Source organism: Parus major, chromosome 10, assembly GCF_001522545.3.
Source record: "Parus major isolate Abel chromosome 10, Parus_major1.1, whole genome shotgun sequence".
In the NCBI taxonomy this organism is placed as follows: domain Eukaryota; kingdom Metazoa; phylum Chordata; class Aves; order Passeriformes; family Paridae; genus Parus; species Parus major.
In genome coordinates this window covers 12,533,159-12,554,489 of record NC_031779.1, presented here as the reverse complement: position 1 = coordinate 12,554,489, position 21,331 = coordinate 12,533,159, and the positions used below count along the sequence as shown (strand labels likewise).

The window sequence follows — 21,331 nt, the reverse complement described above, 5'->3', positions numbered from 1 at the left end:
TTAAGAATTGGGAACTTCAGGATTAATCAAAAAACCTAGATACTGAATATCCTTGGGGCATGGAAAGCTCCATAAGGCCACTGATAGCCCTTCAGCATATCTAAAACTTTCTGATTTAAAAGGAAGAAGGCAAAGGGCAGCACCATTCTCTGGTTTCGCTCTGCTGCCCGCTGCTGATCCTGTCGAAGCTCAGATGAGATTCCAGCCAGTTTAACTTCAACTCCTTTGCTCTAACCTAAATAAACAAGATTATACCCAGCTTAGAGCTGGTGTGTCTGAGTAAGGTACTTAATATAAGCACCTTTATATAACCCCCACTCTGAATCCTTTGCAGTCTTTCAGGATTTATCCATGCTTATCTCCAGCAGAAAAGGTGTTGCCTTCATCTTCATTTGGCAGATGGGAAACCAAGGGCTGGAGGTGCTTGAGGGAAGGACATATCTCCCTTTATTTTGTCTATCCAAAAGCTAGACATGCAGGCTTAGCCTCTTACACACACAGCCTCATCAGCCAGTGGTAACAGCACCACTTCCAAAGGTCATTTGTAAATGCTGCAGCAGGAATTACCCTGGGAAATACCTGTCTCCACTGATGATGGATTAGCATCGACCTCAGGCCAGGATTAAAGCTCTTCCTGGTGGTGGTTCCCTGTGGTGCCCATCTCAGAACACTGTTCAGGACAAACAGCACAGATTTGCCTTGTCCTCTGTAGCCTGTTGCTTGGAGCACCAACCTGTTACAGGAGCCCACACTCTGTGGTACACCATGGTGCTTAATGGAAACCCCTGATGGATTAGAAGCTGCGAGCAGCCTGACCAGCATCAAGCAGATACCACAGGAAGATAAGCCACGGATCTTTTGTTCTTTTTCAGGAAGCTCTTCAAAGCCCCTGTTTGACACAAAGCACTAAATTGTGTATTTGATAGCTTTATTATCCAGGTTCCTCTGATACCTCTGATAACCCAGGTTTCTATGGCAGGTTTCTGATCCTCACCCTGCTACTACACTTACAAGACCCTTCTTTACTCAAGCCACCAATTTGGTGCATGTGCTTCTGGCATATGTGTGATGGAAGGTCCTCCAACGCCTGCAGGGCTTAAGGCAAGCTCACAGTCTGATTAAACAGAGGCCTGATGGTGCTAATGCTGTATGAATATGGAACAACACTAATGAACTCTAACGAGCTAGACCACAGGGTTTGTTTGCAAGAGCCCAGAACCTGTCCTACCGGCTGGTAGAGAAGAGGCAGTTTGCTCATTACCAAACGCTCCCCTCCCACCCATCCATGCCGAGAGAGGCCCTGCCCAGGTGGAGGCCTTATTAATTTGGAAAGTTGTCTTTTGATCTCTGTATCTCGAAACATAATGAGAAGGTTTGAACTCTGCCTGTCCCACCCTCTCCGTACCTCCCACTTGCTCTGATCCCCCAGAACCTGGCAGGCAAGGGGAAAACTGCCACAGCTCTAAAAATCACTTCTTCTGGAGAGAAGCATATTTATGGCCTTCTAAAACACACTTCAGTATCCACAACCATGGCTGATGTAGTGGGAAAGCACCAGTCCCTGCACACCTTCCTCTCTCACACAGACACCTGACCCTGTGAGGGAATCCAGGGTGACCACACCTCAAAAGCAGTTCCTTATTCCCTTGGTTCCCCCAGGCCAAAGCAGCTCTCATAGGCCACCTTGTGGCCCTAATGGCACTCGTGCCCCTAGGTGGAGAGGCTGGTGACCACTGATGCAGGATGCTGGCTCCTGTAGGACCTCTGCTCTGGAAGGAATTCCTGGTGACCCGTGCCTTCTGCTGGAGCTGCTGCAGGAGAGCCATACATTCCCCTCATCCCATGACCTAACAGAGCCTTCCCCTTATGATTCTGTCTCTCTCCCATCCTGGATCGATCCTGCACTGCTGGCACACGAGTTGAAGCTATTTCTCAACCACTTCCTGCCCCTTGGGCTGCAGCCTCCAGAGCCACAGCGGAAACCGCAGCAAGAGCTCATTTGGCACCGCGGTCTGTGTCCAGGAGAGCCGGCTCAGCCACTCAGTTACTCCTCTCCCATGGCTCCTCCTTCCCTCCAAAGGAAATAAAAACAAGCCCCAAGCCAGACATGTGTCCTCAATGAAACCCATCTGGTGGAGCCATCGCCACAGTCTCACCGGGCTGTTGCCTGGTCAGGGTGTCCAGCGCCGCCATGGAGAAGCGCACGTAGCCAGTCCCAGGGGCAGCACGCACCCAAGGGGACACGAGGCTGGAGCAGGGGATGCCACGGATGGCCAGGCAGCTGTGTCCTCCCCGAGCACTCTGGGGAGCCTGGGGCTGTGCTACCTCCTTTCTCAGCAGTGACAACAACTTCCAGGCAAGGAGCCAGCTGATAGCTCTGCACATCCACAGATGTCTCCATACAGTTCCCATACACACTGTTTGGAGCAGTGAAGAGCTCCCTAGAAGAAACAAGAGTGGGCTGATGGGCAGGGGTATCCCACCATCTCCCCAACCAGCTTCAGAAATTTCCTCCAAGGGATATTTCCTAGCACCTGGTTGTGTGACCCCTGTAAAGTCTCCCAAATGTTTCTCCCTCCCTGCCAGGAGGTTTATACTAACATGTTTTTACAACATGCATTCAGTTAGTCATACTCCATATGTCCTCTGCAATCACCCCTCCTTCTCAGTGGGATCTCCCATCACATCAACTACTTTGTCCAGCCTCCAACAGAGCCTTTATTAGAGCATGAACCCATTTGCCTTCTGCTATCAACAACCCCTCCAGGCATTTCTACATTTCACTGTTCCCTCTCAACACCTTGTCCTGCCCCACAGATCAGTTAATAATAGTAGATCCTACTTATTCTGCATTCTCCCAGTGTTCTTGGAGAGTTAAACAGCTGGAGCTCCAGTGCTGAGTGTCTCTACATGTCCCCAGCTGGCAATGGGCTGCTGCCCTGAGCAGTAAAATCAGTGACTCTTGCTGCAGACATCCAGAGTAGACACAGAGTGAAAACACATGGGTTCAACAACCCCTCAGCTCCTAACAGGGCTTTGCAGCCTACCACAGCATTCCCTTTGGTCCATGTTCTGGGCTATGTTTGTTTGTACCTCTTTAAGATGTCCCCCAGGGACCTATGGATGCAGCCCTAGCACCTCCTTCTGCACATGTGGTGGGGCCAGGACAGTTATTAGGGGCTTGTGTGGTAATCCTGTCCAATTCTCTTTCAGTCCTTGCTAACCCACCTCGGGACTGAGGTAGAAAACAGAAGGGAGGTCACCTGCATCAAGATCCAATGTGGCTCATTTCTGTGAGCAGGGCTGGCTTCTTGACACTGTGCTGTACATACCATTCACCTGAAAAGAACCTCAGAACCTCCCCATGGCCCTGAGGGAGGTGCAGTCCCTTTAGCTGTGAATGCGGCTCATTTGCAGTCTTCCTCCTCTGTTATCTGCATCTTCTCACTTTTGGTAGGTTGATTTCTGCAAGACCTGAGAAGGTAAGAACATATTTATCTACCTGTGCTTCCTCCTGCTCCAGCTACGCCTGCACATCTGCCCCACCTGCTGCAGGCAGGCAGGGAGGGAGAGCAGCTTGCCAGCTGTGAGGACAGTGACCCCCAACCACAGGCCAGGCAGCAGGGCTGTGTTTTTCAGAGCACGTGTGGCCCCACGCAGGAGGCACGTTTGCTCCTGCTGCCTGTGGCTCCTGGCAGGCTTTCCAGGGAGCAGCCCTCGGCTCACAGAGCTGCTTGTTTGGGAGCATGTCATGTTTTTGCCTGGGCTTGCAGCTGCCTGTCAGCTGCTGTACAAACACAGCCCTGTCTCCCGTGCTCCCCCCGGCCTCTTCTAACTCCTCAGCTCTGCTCTGTGCGGTGCTCAGGATTAGCCACACCTCAGCTGGGTAAACAGGAGCTGATCCTGCCCCATCAGCCAGGGGCTTTGCAGCCTCAGCTGCCACAAGCATGAAGTGCTCCTTTATTTTTCTCCCAAGTAAATCTCCCTTTCATCATTCAGCAGATCTGAAGCCCTTAATTGGACACAGCAGTGGATGTGATTCTCTGCATTGGTTTAATCTTCTATTTTCTTTCTCTGCCCTTCTATTCTCTGTTTTTGTTTCACTCAGCTTCCTTATCTTCTGATCTGGTCCTCATTTTCTCACTCCTTTTACCCACTTTTTGCTTTTACACCCATCTGAGAAAAGCCATCCTTCCTTTCTGCAAGTATGTCACTTTCTGCATGCTAAGTAATGAACTAATAAACTATTCTGGTCTGAAAAAAAAAGCCCTGGAGTTTGTTCGTGACTCCAGCCAGCACCTTAGTCTCCATCTCAGCTCAGAGGCAGCATTTCCTGCAAATTTTTACCTGGCTCTGAAGGGATGCTGGGCAGGGAAGGAGGAGGACACCCATTCCCTGCAGCACAGCACCCTCTAGCCTCCACCAGGGCAGTAGCTCTTCCCTGGGCTGGAAGGAAGGAAAGACCTTCACCATCATCACTCAGCCACGCATCCTCCCACCCTACCACACTCCCTATACTTCCAGCCCTGTTCCCTGCATGTTCAGCTCTCCATAACTCTGACAAAATCCTCCTGCAGCGTTACTGCCAAATCCCAGGGTGGATTTCATGGGAACTCTGGAGCTCAGGACCTTAAAGCAGGTCCGCTCTGAGATGTGTGGCAAATCAGATGTCATTTCCCAAAAACTGAAACATCAGTTTTGCAAGGTGGAGCCTGCAATGAGCCAAAGTGGAGTCAACCTGGAGATGGGGTCATTACACAGTATCAGCAGCACTGTTTATTTCCTCCAGCCCATACAATACTTTAGCTCAGAGGTGATACAAAGGGAAGTGCTGCTCCTGCAAAGCCAGAGGAGTGGAGTGCAGTAGCTCTGCAGTTGCCTTTTTCTCTTGGGACACTGACCTGCAGTCCTCCTGGTGTTTTTGCATGGAAAAGGGTGGTCACCCCCAGCTCACCCCTGGCCATGGTGGCAGACCTTCACTGCTTGGCTGTGACTGCAAGTACATCTCCAGGAAGCCATCAGGCAGATGGAGATACTCTGGATTAGTCTTTCATCCCAGCCATCCCACTGCTCTTTGCAGCTTCCTGCTCACCTACCCACCCCACCAAACCATGCTCCCATGCACCCCACCAGCCTCGCCCACAAACCTCCCTGCACCAGCATCAAGCCTGTTTCCTCTCTCCCCTGCTTCCCTTCTACACCTCCAGGAAACAGCTTTGGCTCTCTGCTCCCAAACAGCATCACTCATTCTCCCAAATCACAACTGTAACCATTTCTTTTGTACTCACCATCATCCAAACATTGTTGTGTTCTCCCTCCTTTCCTCCCAGATCTATCCCAATTCCCACTATTTTGGCACAAAAGCAATCTTCCTCCTCCGCTCAATTTATTTCCATGAATATTGCTCTCTAGGAAAAGGCCCTTCCCCATTCCTCAGGCAATACTAAAATTTGGATTTTTACAAGGAGCTGCTAATCCCATTGTTCAGCTCACTGAGCATTTCAGTTTTCAGGATTGCAACCCTGCATTCTCCTCAGGCACCACTACTTCTATGGAAACTTTTCCACCAAAAGCATTTCGCAAGCAGCCAGTGAAAAAAAACCATAAAACTGTGGCCTTAGCAGACTTCCCTGCCAGCTCTCTGAGGCAGGACAATCACAGTCTTTCCAGACTCCAACCTCAGACGCACACTATAATGGCAAATGTCAGACAGACCACTTGGGATTAAACAGAAGACCATCAGTTTCCTTTATACAGTATGACATCTTGGAAACTCTCCAGGAGAAGCTCAAACATCCTTCTGGCTCTAGTACATCCATTTATCTAAATCCACCCTCCTTTCCCTCAGAGATGCCTCCTCTCCCCGCTTTCACTGCCTGCCAGACACCTGCTGCTCTGATGCCACCTTCCCTGCAGAGTCCCCCTGCTTCTGCAGGTGGCTTTAGGGACAGGTGCCACAACAAAGCACCCCCTGGCTCCTGCAGCTGTATCTTAAGTTACCAAAATGCTTGAAAGGGGCAGAAACAGCTCTAACTGAACAAGAGGTGGCATTAGAGGTGGCTGCAGGGAACAGGTCTGCTCAGCCTAGCAGCTTTTGGTGCAGAAGGTACCCTGAAGGTAGGAATTTCACCTAACCAGACTCCCTGGAAAATTTAGTAGTGTTGTGGCACAGATTCCTTTCAGGGAGATACAGATGGATCCTTCTCCCAGACCACTGAGTCTGTTTGTGGAGCCAGGCAGGGTTCAAGTGCCATGGAGTAACCAAAAGCAGGACCAGCAGCACTGCTGATGCCAGGGAGTGGTTTTCAAAACCTCTTCCTCTGGCCAGCAGCTGTGGCTGAATGTGGGATAAAAGCAGTGAGCTGGCTGCTGGGAAACTGGACAGAAGCAGCAGAACACAGCCTGGTAAAGTGCTCAGCTCAGTGGCATTTCTCTTTTGGCCTAAAGAATTTGGGAATGCAATAGCCCATCTGCTCTGAAATGAGCAATGAAGCTCACTGTATAAGCAGTCTGAGCCCTCTCGAATTTGGGAGAAAAACAAAAAAAGTGAGTCAGAAATTCTCTAGCAACAGCTTTCATCCATTAGAGGAGACCAGAGGTCTAGAGGGGACAAAAACATGGACAGCAGTACCCAGAAGGGCTGAGGTCAGTCACTTCAGTTCTATAATTAGGAAATAAATAGCATGCTAAATAAACCCAGAGTAGAAGCTTTTGAGGAGCGTGACAGGGCTGGAAGTTGGCAAGGAGCAGCTGAATGAGAATGTGATGGAAAAATACTGATCAGGTGGGCCACGTGCCACCTCCCCAGCTGGTTTGTATGATGCAGCCGTTCTCCCATCCCTGGCACTTGCCTCCATCCATTGCCAGCTCCTCAGGACAGAGGCTGGTCTATTTAGAGCTCTGCAAAGTGCCCATTACTCTTTTAGACACCATTTTCAGAAAATATATAAGAGTCCAAAGAGCACTGTTCCTCCAGATCCAACAGGCTCTGGAACAGCATGGCTCTGCAGCCCACGAGCCAAAGCCTCACTGGCACTGCAGGGAAGGCAGAGCAGGAGAAGAGGAAAAAGCATTGCCTTTATTTCCATCTGCAAAGCTTTTTTGTGCTCACATGTCACTGACAGGCACTTTGCTTATTTTCAGCTGGCAATCAAACCCTGCCTAAGAGGTGTTTTCCTTTTTGCTCCTGCTACACACTGCCATAGATGAACACCCTGATGTTTCCTCTGGCAAAAAGGCTTCCTCAAGGATGCAAAGTCCATGGGAGTCCTTCAGCGCACAGCACGTTTGCTGAGCAGGAGAAAAGCTGGGCCAGGGGAAATGAAGCAGAAAAAGAGTTCGGAGTTTTGTCAGCAACAGCCGAAAGAGAGAGGGATGTGAAGAACAAAAGGTGATTGTCACCATGGTGTTGCACGGGGGTGTCTAGGGCTGGCTCAGCAGCACGTGGAGTTCTCTCTGCCTGGTACCTTTCCAATCTCTGCATTTAAAAAGGTGGAATTTTCATCAGTCTTTTTTTGGCCTCTCTGTACAGAGGTAACTGCCTGCCCAAAGCACAAGGCAAAGCTATGTTCTTCCTGTGCTTGCTGTTTCCAGCATGGACATTTGTCCCCTTTTGCAGTAGCCACACTGGTCAGAGAGAGATCTTCCTGTCTCCAAAGCATTAGGGTGTTTCTGGACACTCCCATCCTACCTCTCAGCAATAACAGAAATGGGTTGAAGCAGCTAAATCCCTCCATAGAAGGCTGGAGATGAAGCTCAGCTCTTTCCAGAACTCTTCCTTTGGGGATGGCTCAGGCTCCTGCTCAGATGGCATTTTCTGGGTATGACCTGTTCACTGTCAGTGGCATTAAACTCCTGTCGCTCCTGGCTCCGGGCCAGAGTGCTCCACCCACAGCACAGGCACACAGGGCTGTTCCAGCACCAACCCCGCAGAGCCCACCAGCACATCAGCCAGAGCAACCCCCCACACATTCAGAGCTTCCTTCACAAGCCAAGGCTCACCAGCTGTTTTAACAGCCCAAAGTTGGATTTGCATTCCCAAAATGTGCTTGCTTCCTCCCAGACATCCCTGCTCCCACACTACAAGGTGGAGCTGGAACCCTCAATACTGCCCAGAGTAAAACACCAATGACTTGCACTGGTTCTTCCCTCCATTTCTGGAGACACAGCACCTTTTCCATCACTTCCCTCCTTGCAATAAACTGGATTTTGGCTCCTACTGCCACAGCCACCTATAAATTTATGCTGCCACCTCTTCAGTGTTCACTTCTCAGTAAGAAGTGAGCAGCATACTTGGTTTGCTTTGTTTTGTGATAGGTCCGTAACAAAGATCTCTTGTAAGAGCTGAGCTTCTCTCAGGTCAGAGAAATCTCCAACAGACTCAACGACTTAAAATAAAAGCCTTGCCTGGAGGCTGAACTCGGGTTTGAGGCGTGTTTTCCTGCCCGGATCTGTTTTTTCCTGCCTGGATCAGATGGTGGAAGAGCTAAGGTACACCTGGAATCAACTGGACTGCAATTTTCTGTAATCAAACTCAAACACATTCCTCAAATACTTAGTCGAGTCTGATACCGGATGTTTATCTGCTGAGCCTATCTGTTAACTTGATCCCAAGCATAACTCGTCTGCCTTGAGACACACCAAACCTCAGCCCAGCTGAGCCACTGACAAATTTAGCAACAATAAACCCTGGGTATTTTCACAAGGTTAATTAAAAGATAAGGAATACAACTCTGACTGAGTGGTGTGGGATCACACCTGTAGCAAACATGGAGAAGAGGATATTGTTTGTTCTACCACCTTCATTCCAGAATTTCTCTCTGCCTTTACCCAGAACTCCCTCCTTCCCTGTGACTCAGGCTACAGCACTTACTCATCTCTCCGTGTACACGGCACCCTGGAAAATGTGACTTGCTCCTTGAAAGCTTTCTCCACGTAGGAAGCTCCAACACCCGGTAAACAGAGGAAACTAAATATCTGAAATGAGAGGAAGGATTTTTCCATCCAGTTATATAAAGCAACCATTAACACAGCTCAGAATGGTTGTTACCAGCAATATAACGCATGGCTCTTTTGGAATACAAAAAAAAAAGAGCAGGTTTATAAACATTGCATTGTGGACAGTTTTTTATCTTATCATTTATTTTTCTCCAGTGCCCTTCAGATGGAGCAAGGTCCGTCTGCCTCTGAGTGGATTTTACTGTCCCCGTCACAAACCCCAGCTGGTGTGACAGTGCCCTGAGGGACCGGGGATGACCCTTCAGTGATGCTGGCACAGTCCAAGGGTGGCCCCAGGGTTTGCCACACAGAGCTGGCCTGTGGGCCCACGATAAACAAACCCAGCGCCCCGAGGGCACAGACATCATTTTTAAGGCTCGAAAATACTGTTTCTAAAAGATGCAGTATTATGTAACCAGCACCGAGCACCGGTACACCACTGTGCTTATCGGCAGCCTAGAGGGATTTTTGGTCCTCAAGACCACCGAGCTCCATGTCACTGAGTAGCAACCGTGTCCCTCAGCCGGAGCCGCTCCCCAGGCCGCATCCCGCACGTCACGGGCGATGGTTCTGGCGCCAGGAAGCGGCGGCCTGAAAATGCAGCTGAGGCGGCGGCAGCGGCCGCCCCCCGCCCTCACACCCGCCGGGCCCCGCTCTGTCATGGCCGCGGCACCGCTGTCCCCGCCGGCAGCCCCGCCCCCAGCCCGCCGCCGCCAACCACCGTCCTCCGCCTGACCGACAGGTGCCCGAGCCATTGGAACCGCGGGTCCCGCGCCCTGCTCCTCTTCCAGCCAATGGCACCCGCGCGTCAGTGATGGAGCGCCCGTCCCCAGCTCGCCTTCTGACCAATGGACGCGCGGGCCTGGGCGGAAGCGGCTCGGCGGTGGCCAATGGGCGGGGGAGGGCGGCCGCTAAAGGGCAGCGGGCGGCGGGGCCGCGGCAGACGGGCGGGAGCGGCGGTGGGAGCTGTCGGGGGCTTCGCGCCCGGCCGGGGCTGCAGGTGAGGTGGGGGCGCCCGGGAGCCCCTTCCCGCAGGGCTCGGAGGATGGTCGGGCCTCGTTCCCGTTCCTCTCACCAGGCCTGGGGGGCTGCCCCGCGGCCGGGTCTGTCCCTGCCCAGACGCCGTCCTGCCGGGCACTGTCCGCACGCCCGTCCCCGCGTGTTTGTTACCCGAGGGGGAGATGGGGATGTCCCTCCGTGGGGCTGTGGCGGTCAGTGTCCGGTCCCTTGGCGGTTCTCCCCGACGTTGGAAGCTCGGGGAGGTGGCGGTGCGGTGACAGCTTCCACTTTCGCTCTCTGGGGGTGCGAGGCTGTGCAAGGCAAGAGCTGGGGTGGGAGCAGCACTTCCCTGTGCTCGCAGGGAGGGAAGGCCGAGGTGGGATGCGATGGGGTGCTGTGTGCGGAACAGAGAATGGTCCTTGCTTGAAGGAGAGCCAGGGGGATTGTGCCCTCCTGTCATACTGCTTCCGCTAAACGAGGCTCTTCCCTGGTGCTCACACTCCAAGGTCCTGACCCTGCTACGAGCATCCAGCATCAGCTTCAGACTCCCTTTTGTTACCTGCTTGTTACCCCTGTGTAATGGGACTCTGCTCCATCCTGCACCTTCAGGTGTAACTTGTGGCTCTCCTCGAGCACAGGATGTGTCGATGTATCTATCACAATTGAGGAGTTACAGCTGCTGAGATCTCTCACCTGATGCTAACTTGTTTGCAGAGGTATGTCAGGAGTTCATGCAGTTATGACTGGAGGGATTGCATTCTGTACTTGCATTCTCATGTATGTTCCCTCAGAGAATTCATAGCAGCTTCCTCTTATTGATGATGAACAATTGTCACTGGTCTGGCAAGTACTAAAGATTCCTAACAGCATCTTAGATTGCTTTTTGGCTTTCACAGCACTGGTGCGTCCTTCTGTAACAAATGTTCCTTGCTTATTAGTCAGCTACAGTGTGTTCATCTTACATGCCTTATTTATCAATTATTATCATGCTCAGCCATGTTCATAATATTGCTTAGGTTGACATATTCTAGTCCCTGCTGATATGGTGTCCACAGAACACTCAGTTCAGTTGTTTGCATTTGTGGTATCTCATTTTTAGGCATTCTTTGATAATGAGTATTTCCTGGGCAGGGAGTTTTGTTATTGACAAGTAGTCTGGGGTAGCTGTCTTATCTTTCATGTGTCACCTTTTCTCTGAGGTGCTTGCTTAGTTCTCATATCACAAGAGAAGTTTCAATAGCTTCTCTTATCTCTTCTTAGATCAGTAGACATGCAGCTATTCTTCTTATTCTAGTTATCATTTATGTTGGTCTCAAAGTCAAGAGTAAGAATAGGAAGGATATGCAAAGAGAAATAAAAGCTAATGTTTGAGTTCTTCCAGTCTCCTGTCTTACTCTTAAAAATAGTTGCTTTTGCATGGCAGGCTCTCTGTGTTATTGAGTGAATTAGCTGCACAAAAGATGAGGCTGACCTACAGTTGTGCCAGACTGTCTTTTTTCGGTGTGGAAAAGATGTGGACATTGTGGATAAAACCTATCTTGCAGAACTCCTTCTGAAGAAGTTAAATTTAAAAGTTAACTTATTCTACTCTTCCTGTAAAAGCTGTATTTCTCTATTCAGGGAGTGAATAGCAGCTTAATCTCTTAGTGCTTCATAAAGCTGCTTTATTTAACTTGTCATGTGAAAACTCAGAGATTAATACATTGAAAAAGTTTTTCTGGGATGTGGTACTGGGAAGGAAAGATCACCAAATAAAGCCCTTTGACCTTGACACAGGCATATGAAGACGTTTTCTGAGTCTACAAAGTTCCAGCTCTGCTCCAGATGGGATTTGGTGTAAGATAGGAGATAGTTGCTTTAGAGCAGTGAAATGCCTGGGTCCTACTGGATTTACACTGTTATGTTTCTTCTTCCATAACTCTTACCTCTTCATCCAGACTTTCACACAGCCTGCTCTGGCAGTACCTGAACTTGGATTAAGCTAGCCAAGAACAGGATTTTTCAGTCTCTGGTAGGAGTGTGAGTGCTGGGTTCTTGTGTGCTTGTAATTACTACTGAAAGGTGCAAAGATCAGCCTGAAACTGGTCGCTTGGACTTTTCAGCAAAAGCCTGAATTATCATGGTTTATTAGTACTCTGGAGTCTTCATCTATGCTTCTGAATTTCTCTGGAAGAGTGTATTTCATGATGTGTTACAGTTCTGAATTGCTGTTCTTAATGTGCTGTAGGTCAATTATCTCCTGTGCAAGTATTTGCCCTTCTTCTGCCCATTTAGCTTGCAAAGTTTAAGCTTATATGCAGTTAAATATCCGATCAAACTCAGCTGATTGATTAAATTTCAATTGATTTCATTTCAGTGTGCAAGGGCATACTGCCCTTGTGGAAAGCAAAGTCCCACTTGCCCAGCAATATATGGGTGGCAGTGATGGGTACCCTGTGGGGCAGCTATCAGCCTTTTCTGGCTCTAGGAAGGCTTCTACACCCAAGGGCTTGTCTTTCCTTCACCTCTATGTTGACTTAACAGTAAAGATTGTCTCTGACTGCCAGCCTTACTCTGCCAGTATCAGGCAGTAGTAATTGAAAATGCTTTGCAAAGCAGTTCAGTACAAACCAGGTGCTTGAAACGTCATTGTGCCTGAACTCTGAGGTAGTGGCAGTGGAAGACAGTGCCAGACTTGGCACAGAGCAAACAAATTTATCTGTATCTCTAGACTGACTAAGAAGTGCAGTTGTCTATTACTCTCTGCTGTTGAGAAATGCTTTCATTTCTCCTTATCATGGGTTCAGTCTGACTAAAATTACATTGATAGCTTCTCTGCTGATATGGGTTGAGGCCCTGCAAACACCAAACTTTTCTGAAATGTCTCATGTCTTATTTGCAAGTAACTGAGCTACAGCCCTATTCAGGGCATCGAGTACTCAAAAAGTGTAGTACAGGTTCCTCATTAGAAGGAATAAGTGACTGCTGCTGAGAGGCTCACTGTTGAGTAGCTTGTCCTGCTTCTAAACTTACCTCAAAGCATCCTCAAAGATGCTTTTGTATAGAGCTGCAGGTTCCAAAAAGCATGTGCAGAGAGGGTTCAAGCCTGGCTTTCCCTTATCTGGAACACCCAGTTCTGTGAAGTGTTGGTTGAGCATATGTGAATATGCAGGGTTGTACTGAGTGAAATAAGCACAGGCACAGTCATTTACAGTGAGCCTCCTTGAAAGAGGTAAGGACAAAATGTCCTAAAACACGAGCCTGTAATACCCCTAGTCTGTCACTCTGATTCAGCAGGAGAGAGGGCAATATAGCCCTTTGCACATTGAATTGCTGGTGACTGCTGTAGTGCTCCAAAACCTCTCTTTTAGTTGCAGTCTGGGAGGAGGACCTGAGTATCCATCAGTGGTGGTAGCTGGGTGTTGGTCAGCCCCTGTCTTTTTGTGTGTATTTCTTCTGCCCTGAAACGTTTTTGCTTCATTTTCAATGTATTTGTGTGAATTACGTTACTCCTCTAGTGTGAGCCTTCTATCTGTCATGGACAGACTGTGAGAGAATGACTCTGCAAATCTTCTGCTCCCCTGTGGAGAGGAGCTGCTCATCAGGGGAACAAAGTAAGCAAGGTGTTTAAAGACCTCAGAGAAATGGCACCTCAGCTTTTCATCGTGTTCAGTATAGGTGTTTTCAGGCTGCTTCAACTGCACTGTTCTCAAATGAAGTTCTTACCTGTGTTATGTTATAGGTGGGCTTTCCCTGCTGTGTGTGGAGCATATTCCTCACTCAACCCTCTAGCTGAGCAAGACATCTGTGATGTCCTTGGATTTTGAGCTGTCCCTCCAGTATGTTCAGCTGAGCTATGTGGCAGTGTGGGAATGGAGGAGTTGGAGTCAGAGGATAAATGAGGCTTTAACAATGTGATGCTTCAAAATATAATGAAGGAATAGAGCAGGCTTCCTTGAGGGGGATTGGTCTATAATGCAGTTTTTATTAGCTCACTTAGCTCTCTGTGGCTTGAGTCCAACAGCATTCCCTCAACTACTGAGCATGGTTTGTTGGCTTCTCTACAGTCTGTTTATTCAATTTCTTCCCCTGAGCTTAATGCTGCTCCCTGGCACAGTTATGTGGTAGGCAGGGGACACCTGCTAATGCTGTAAGACTGTGGAAAGGTGTTACCCAACATTTCTCTCTGTACCTAAAAGTTATCTTGACCTCTTCTACAAGGACCTGAAGCTTTGCCCCTGTAGTTACATAAGGTGGTGGTTAGGGAGAGAGTCTGAGTCTCTGCACCTTATCTTAAAAGAAAGGCTTGTGTTATTTGATTACTGCAATTAATTGATTTCTCTGAAGTCAGAGTCTGATCCTGTCTTGGTTTAATCATGTTCATGAGGTGTGTGCAATAAAAGCTAATTCAGAGGTTTTCAATCCATTTGACATAACCAGGAACCAGGATAAGGTGATGTAACAAGGACTCTTCATAGCAACCTTAGGTAATGTATAAAAGCTGCCTGTCCTGAAGCAGAACTATCTCTGATCAGTTAAAATTATATTGTAGGGAAACAAAAGCAGTTCCTGTAGTTAGAAGGAAGTGAAAATCAAGGCTCATTTGACTGTAAATTAACCTCTTGGAGAAGTGAGAGTGCTGAAAAACCTTTGGCCCTCTTGGCTATAGATTTATTCTTGGGTGCATTTCTAAGCAGCCTGCCTTGGGATGTACACCCACAGCCCTCTGAGATGCTTGATTTCTGCTCTGAAGATGTAGAACCCCTCAAGGGCAAGGTAAAAAGCTGTAGTTCAAGGCACCTGTCTTTCTGACTGTGCTGATGTTTCCATGTGCTATGAACTTTATCCCCATAACCTCCCAGTACCTCTAAATTTAGTATGAGGCAAGTATTGTAACTGATGAAAAGGTCAAGCTCCAGTGAAGGCACCAGCCAAGAAATTTTTTTGGAACAGAGTGTAAACAATACTTGCTAGTTTCTGTGCTTACTGGTTTCTGTACTTGCCAACCTGCCAAATCCTGGCCCGGGTATGGCCCTGGCACAGAGAGGGATTTGCACTGAGGGCTTCAATAGGCTGTCCAAATAGTGTTCTTTTAATCATCCTTGTGATGGGGTGTGTCAGTGTGCCCTCTTTATTTGCAAATAAAATCTGTCGTATATTGGACCACAAACCCATGGTGGGCTTTGCCAAACTCCTGAGGACTGTATTTTCTTTCATTGCCATATCTAACCCTAAACTTAAGTGCCTTAAGTACTCAGCTAATTCTTAATTATAGCCTCTGTGCTTTGAGGCCTGAGACTTAGCTGACTCTTTTAAATGGCCAGAAGTACTGAGTGATGCATCAAGATCTCAGCATTTGCTTCTGACGTGTTCTCTGAGCCACACTGAAGGTAATGGGAGGTTCTGCACTGGGTGAGCTTGGGCTGGTTAGATGCCAGTTTCGAGATAAGTGGTGTTATGACTTGGTTTATGTGCTTAAGCTGATGAGGCATAGTATTGGTGTGGCCCTAAAATACTTGCCTGTGTAATTTTCAGGGAACAAAGCAGTTTAGACTTAACACTTTGCCATAAAAACAAAGACATTCTTAATACAAGTGGTGGGCAAAAGACAGGCTATGAAACTGTACTATAAAGCTTGAGGTGTTCTTTGAGTCCTCTTACACAGGTTCTGTACTTGTGTAGCTTGTCCTTCAGTGCTTAGTCTGGCAGCCTTTCCCATCAGGACACATTTCAGAGCCTTTCTCAAGGATATTCATCTTCATCTGGATGGTCTCTAAACATCGTCCTCTGCATTTAAACTATTGAAAGCTCAGCAGTGGGACACTTCTATGCACTTCCTGGACTGAGATTTGGGTAATATGCTGGTGTAAAACTTGTCTTTGTTTAAAAAACTATGCAGTGCTCTGACATTTTACCCTTTCCTTAATAAAGTTCCTTTCCCCATAATGTGGTTCTAAATATCTTACCGGGTAGCGACAGCCTGTACCTTCTGGTTTTGTGGTATATCTTACAGAAAAGTTATTAGCTTTGGCTGATATTAAAGATGAATAATTTCCTGGAAACATTCCATAAAGAACTAACTTCAACCTCCCTCCTTAAAAAGGTGGGAAAAAAACCCTCAAATTACTTTTGACCCCAGTCTGCCTAGGCAAAACTATTTAAAGTAGGGTGGATTTGCTTTCTTCATGTCTGATACACTTGCTTTCAGACACTAAAATATATGAAACCAGTCTGAGAAATGTCTGATATGTTAGTTAAAGTCTGCCTGCTTAAATCTGTCAGAAATGGCCTCTTTGGTTCTTTTGATTCCTAGTGGGTAAGAGTATTACTCAGCTTGGGAAGCTGTAACTGAAAAAAAAAAGGGAGTTTTTAGACTTTCACTGCTGGCCTGGTGTTTTTCCAGTGTTTTGGTGTCTAGCTGAGCTCTGAGAGCATCAGTGAGCCAGAATGGTGCAGGGTGGGGAGGCATCCATGAGGCTTTTGTACCAAGCTGCCCTTTCTGGAAATGTCATTTTTTTCAAGATTCTTCAGTCCATGTAATGGAGAATAGAATATCTCCTTAGTGGAGCCCCTTTCAAAGAGGCCTTTGCTCTTTGTGTTCCTTGTAGCTGCATCCTTGCATTAGCCTAAAGCATTTCTAATGCTTCAGTGAAATAAATGAGTCTGCCAGGCTTTGAATGGCTTGTTAAAAGGCCTGAGGAGGGAGGATCCTGTGGGAAAAGCTTCCTTTAATATCTTTGCTTTTTTAATTTTGGCTTTCCAGTATGAAGAGTCAGACTCTGCTTCTGTGGGTGGAGGAGCTGTAAAGCTTGGTAGCTACCAAATCCTGTGCGTGGCCTGTTGAGTCACAGTGATGTCTGTCCCTGGAAGTTTCCTCTCCACAGGAAATCTGCATCTGAAATGTGTACAGGTCTTGGATTTGTTGATAGTTGTGAATTCACTTACTGTGCAAGTAAATATTTTGATGATGGCTATCCCAAAAACCCAGTGTTTTTGAAAGGCTACACAAAGAATTTGCTGTAGCACTTCTGCCTTTTGTTGTACTTGTCTGTTTCTGTCTGGAAAGGGTGAGACTTGGGATTTTTTCTTGTTATACTCGTAAAGATGAAGTGTACTCTGTTAACAGCAGTGCTGAAGTGTTTCCTGTAACATGACTTTCAGCTTTCTGTGATAAAAGGGCAAATGAAAAGACTATAAATCCAGCACTTGCCTTCCAGTGATTGATTTTAAAGCTATCTCTCAGTTAGAATTGGGACTTAACAACCAGTTAATTGCCAGTCTTTGGGGCTGTTATGCCTGTAAGTGATTTTAAAAAAAGAATTGTGCAATTAAAATGGTTCAAAATAGCATCCTTGGGGCCAGGAGCTTCAACTTCTTTGGGTTCCCCAATGTGGACCTCAGATGCTTTGGTGGATGGAAAGGTTTGGTTGCTTCCAGTCGTATGCTTTTTGGTAATTTTGCCTAGCCTGCTGGAAGTGAATCCAGTGTTTTGTATATGGAAAAAGCCAAATGTTTGTCTGTTTAGATTAATGCTGACCCAGTTAGAGGAGATGCTAGATTAAAATTTGTTTGGCTCAAACCTGTGGTTATCTATTTATTATTTTTTTTTAAACAGACAAGTTTGAGTCAATGCAAAAAGGGTTTAACAAAACAGAAGCAAGGTGACCTCATCCCAGCTGGTTAAATAGGGAGACATTTGTCCTATGTGATTAGAGGCAAAGCTCAAATCCATTTTAGTAAGCTAAACCCTTAAAATTTTAGAGCTGAGTGCTTTGACTCAGCCCTTGCAAATCTGCCCTGGCTGAGACAGGTCAATCTAGGTCTTCAGAAATACCAGACTTTAGAGCAAGTGCCTCAAGTGACACTGCTGAATCCACAGGGCATGGAGTATTCATGATCCTAGCTAGATCCACTGCTTAAATAACCACTGCAGAAAGCTGTGCAATTGAAGCAGTGCCAGCTTTGTGTTACACCTACAGGCTGATCTGAGCTTTTGGGTAAAGATTTTGACAAATACATGAACCTCTAACACATGTTTGAGGTGCGTAAGTTCTGTGAATGTGTGTTTTTGACTGTCTAAAATGGAAAATACTAGTTCATAAGTGTCAAATCATAATCCTGCCTACCAACAGCTGATTTTTCAGCTGAAAGTAATGGCAAGCTGGTATGTTGTTTTAAGGGAGTGACAGGCTAACATGAGACATAAAAGTATCAGAAAAGATGTGGTGTATTTGTAATCTGAGGATTACAGGGGAGAGAACATTCTCAGGGAGATAGGGCTTAGTTGGATCAATTATACCGAGTCACTAGTACAAAATCCTAATGACTAATTGTGCTCAGTTTTATTTTAAAAAAATCACTGAGGTGAAAGCTGTAAGCAGCAAACTAGCTTAAAATCCAGGTGTCAGGATGGTCTCGGATATTAGTGTCTCAATTTTCCAAATAAAACAATGATGGGAAGATGTCAACAGAACTTCTGGGAGTTTGATCTGAGGGAGATTTTCTTGAGCACCTGATTGTCCTTGAGTTCAGGAAGCTGGTCTGTTCTTCAGCCAGTTGTGCCTTCCCTGGTAAAACCATTGCTGTAGTTTGCCTGTTGTCTCCTAGAGAACTGATGGTAGTGCTGGTAGAAGCTTACCAAGTAGAGATGTGAAACAGCATTCTGCACCTAAACATTGTTCTTGAACTCCTCTCATGATGCCCATGCAATCTTCTGAGTAGAAGAATAGAAGGCTTTTTCCTTTCCCTTCTCCTGTGAAGCTCAGAATTGGAAAACAGAAGCTGAAGAGCTGTCCAAGATGAAATGTCTCCGCTTCCCTCGCTCTGTTCTGCTATGCAGATGGCTGTGGTGGCAGAAACTTGCAGCTTTCTACCATGCTATTAGTCAGTAGCTGATGTCATGTGTGTTTTCTTCTGAGGGGTTTTGGTGTAGCTACACAGAGTACAGAAAGTACTTCTGAGACTCTTTACTCCTGCTATAAAGGAGAGTAAGACTTTGGTATGGTCTGTCCTGATAGCGTGTTTGCCATTTGGAGGCAGCAGCTGTGGTAGAGAGCAGACAGTTCTGGAGCTTTTCCTGGAAGCTCTGAGTCCCCATCGATTTGTTGTGCCTGTGGGATGGTAGTTCTAATAGCAAGTATTGCTTACACTTTTATGGTCACAGGCTGAAAGCTTTTATTGGCAGCATCAAGTTCTTGTAGCAAGCCTTCTTGCATGTGCCCTGGTATTAATTAGGTGTCTGTGTCTGAGCCTCCTGTGGCTCCCACGGTGTTGAAGTGTGATATGTTGTAACATCTCAAAAAGGAAGTGGGAACAAGCAGAGAATGTTTACAAGCTTCCATCCTAAGCTTTAATAAAAGTTGCAGGAAACTTTTCAGCCTGGCTTCACACTTAAGTAACATAGTAGATATTGCAAAGTTGAGAAGAGTATCCTGCAGAGCCTAGTCCTTTAAATAGGAAGAGATTTGGGTAAATTTTCTGAGTACAAATGTCTCATTGTCTTGCTGAGATGAAGTCTCTGCTCACCAAGTTGCATTTGCCTACTGCAGATGAGTTAATATGCTGTAGGCAAATGATCCAGTCTGGAATATGTTCACTGGCAACAGATTTCTGATGCAGATGGATCAGAGTTGGTTATGATTGACTACACAAATAGCTTGCCATGTCTGTGATGGGACCTCTGTATAAATTTGTGTTCATCCTTTCCAGCTGAGAAATGCAGCTTTATCAGTAATAATCAATTTGCTTTCCCTCCCTGCCCACAGGGTAGCTCTGGCAACACGTGGACCGGTGACAAGTCTGCTGAGGACTGGCAATTTTTTCTAGCTTGAAGAAAATTGAAATTGGTAAGGCTTGGCTTGTCACTTATCTTACATGGGTTACCTGTGTGACTTAGGAAAGACCCAGGGAAAAACCTGTCCATTCAACAATAAATGGAGCCACTTTTTTTGACCTGCATGTTCAAAATAAGCTGGATCAGTTTAAGAATTTGATTTCAAGCTGGAAGGATATATTTTTTAAATTTCATTGCTTCTTTACTCTAAAGCCCTTTAAAGAGTAGTTAATTGTTGTTAATTACTATTATTTATCTAGTTCTTCAGCTGCAGAACTGCAGTGAATAAAGAGAAATGCTGAAAATGCCAGTACATAAAGTGACCATCTTAAGTGCAGGCAGGATTTAGTACCAGTGTTCTCATGGAACTACCAGACTCAGGATGAGGAGCTAACACAATAGTTCTTTCAGGTGCTGCTTTTCAAGTCTGGCTTGTACACCTGTGAAGGAACACATGTCCAAAGCTGCCAAGGTGCTTTTATAGCCTGGCTTTTCACCCAGCTTCTGTTTGACCTGGGTAGTCTTGGCCAAGATCCTGCATGTATTGACTGGCTGCAGAGCAGGGGCTGACACCTGAGACACTGGTGCAATTCTAGGGCAGCACTGATTAGGAATAAATCTCTTCCACAGCTGATCATCCAGTTTTTCTCTGGTTGGGCAGGGTGTTTAGAACAATACCAACTAAATTTTCTTCCAGCTTAAAAGTTGCTAGTCTGAGTTGGGATGCTAGGATTTCCTGGCAGTGTTGACTGACAAATTTAGTTGGTTAGCACAAATGTGTATGTAACATGACAGTTGATAATCATATCCAGCACTGTATTTCTAAGAGCTTTAATGTTGTTTTTTATCTCCAGGCTGAAAATGAATACAATGTTGGAGACCTCTGAGCTGCCAGCAGTGTTTGATGGGGTGAAGCTAGCTGCAGTTGCTGCTGTCCTGTATGTTATTGTTCGATGCTTGAATTTAAAAAGCCCAACTGCCCCTCCTGAACTGATGTACCAGGACTCTGCTTTGGCTCGCTTTCTACTCAAATCCTGCCCACTTTTGACCAAAGAGTAAGTAGTATATTTCTCCCATGTTGACCTGTATTACAGGAAGAAGAGCTGCACTTACCCATTCTTCCTCATATGTTTCATAGACTTGGTTTCAAATGAATGTCAGGGTATACTCTTACTAACATAAATCTTTTCTAAGTCAAGCATTTCTTTATTATCTTGGGTACTTGGATTTATGACTAAGCCTTGTTGTGTGGCATTTTCTACAGATGTATAGAAAAAGTCATCACTGTCCATCTTTATAGAAGCTGTATGCTGATATTATACTATAACAGCACCAATAGCCCCCTGTCTGTGGAAATGGGGGAGGGATGGATGCAGTCAGCACTTGTTCATGTTCTTGTACTCCCTTTTATTAGGGAAGGAATCTGTTGGGGCTCACAGGAAGGAAACATTTCCATGGTGTGTCAGTGCCCTTATAATGAACACAGGGTTGGCTATTAGTTTTAAAGTGCCTGCTCTTATCTGA

At 46.7% G+C, this 21,331-nt stretch overlaps 1 protein-coding gene across 2 annotated transcripts in view; it reads left to right on the top strand.

The window, feature by feature from the left end:
- Positions 1–9,899: 9,899 nt before the first annotated feature.
- The window catches only part of ABHD2 (abhydrolase domain containing 2, acylglycerol lipase), a 37,747-nt gene continuing 26,315 nt past the window's right edge, over positions 9,900–21,331 (top strand). The window contains exons 1-3 of one of the 2 annotated variants that reach the window (XM_015639231.2): positions 9,900–9,997; positions 19,740–19,820; positions 20,662–20,862. In XM_015639231.2, coding sequence (XP_015494717.1) covers positions 20,669–20,862 — 194 coding nt within the window. In that variant the 5' untranslated portion in view covers positions 9,900–9,997; positions 19,740–19,820; positions 20,662–20,668. Of the gene's footprint in view, positions 9,998–10,619; positions 10,713–19,739; positions 19,821–20,661; positions 20,863–21,331 lie in introns of those variants that run through there. The other variant, XM_015639232.3, reaches the window with a different exon arrangement.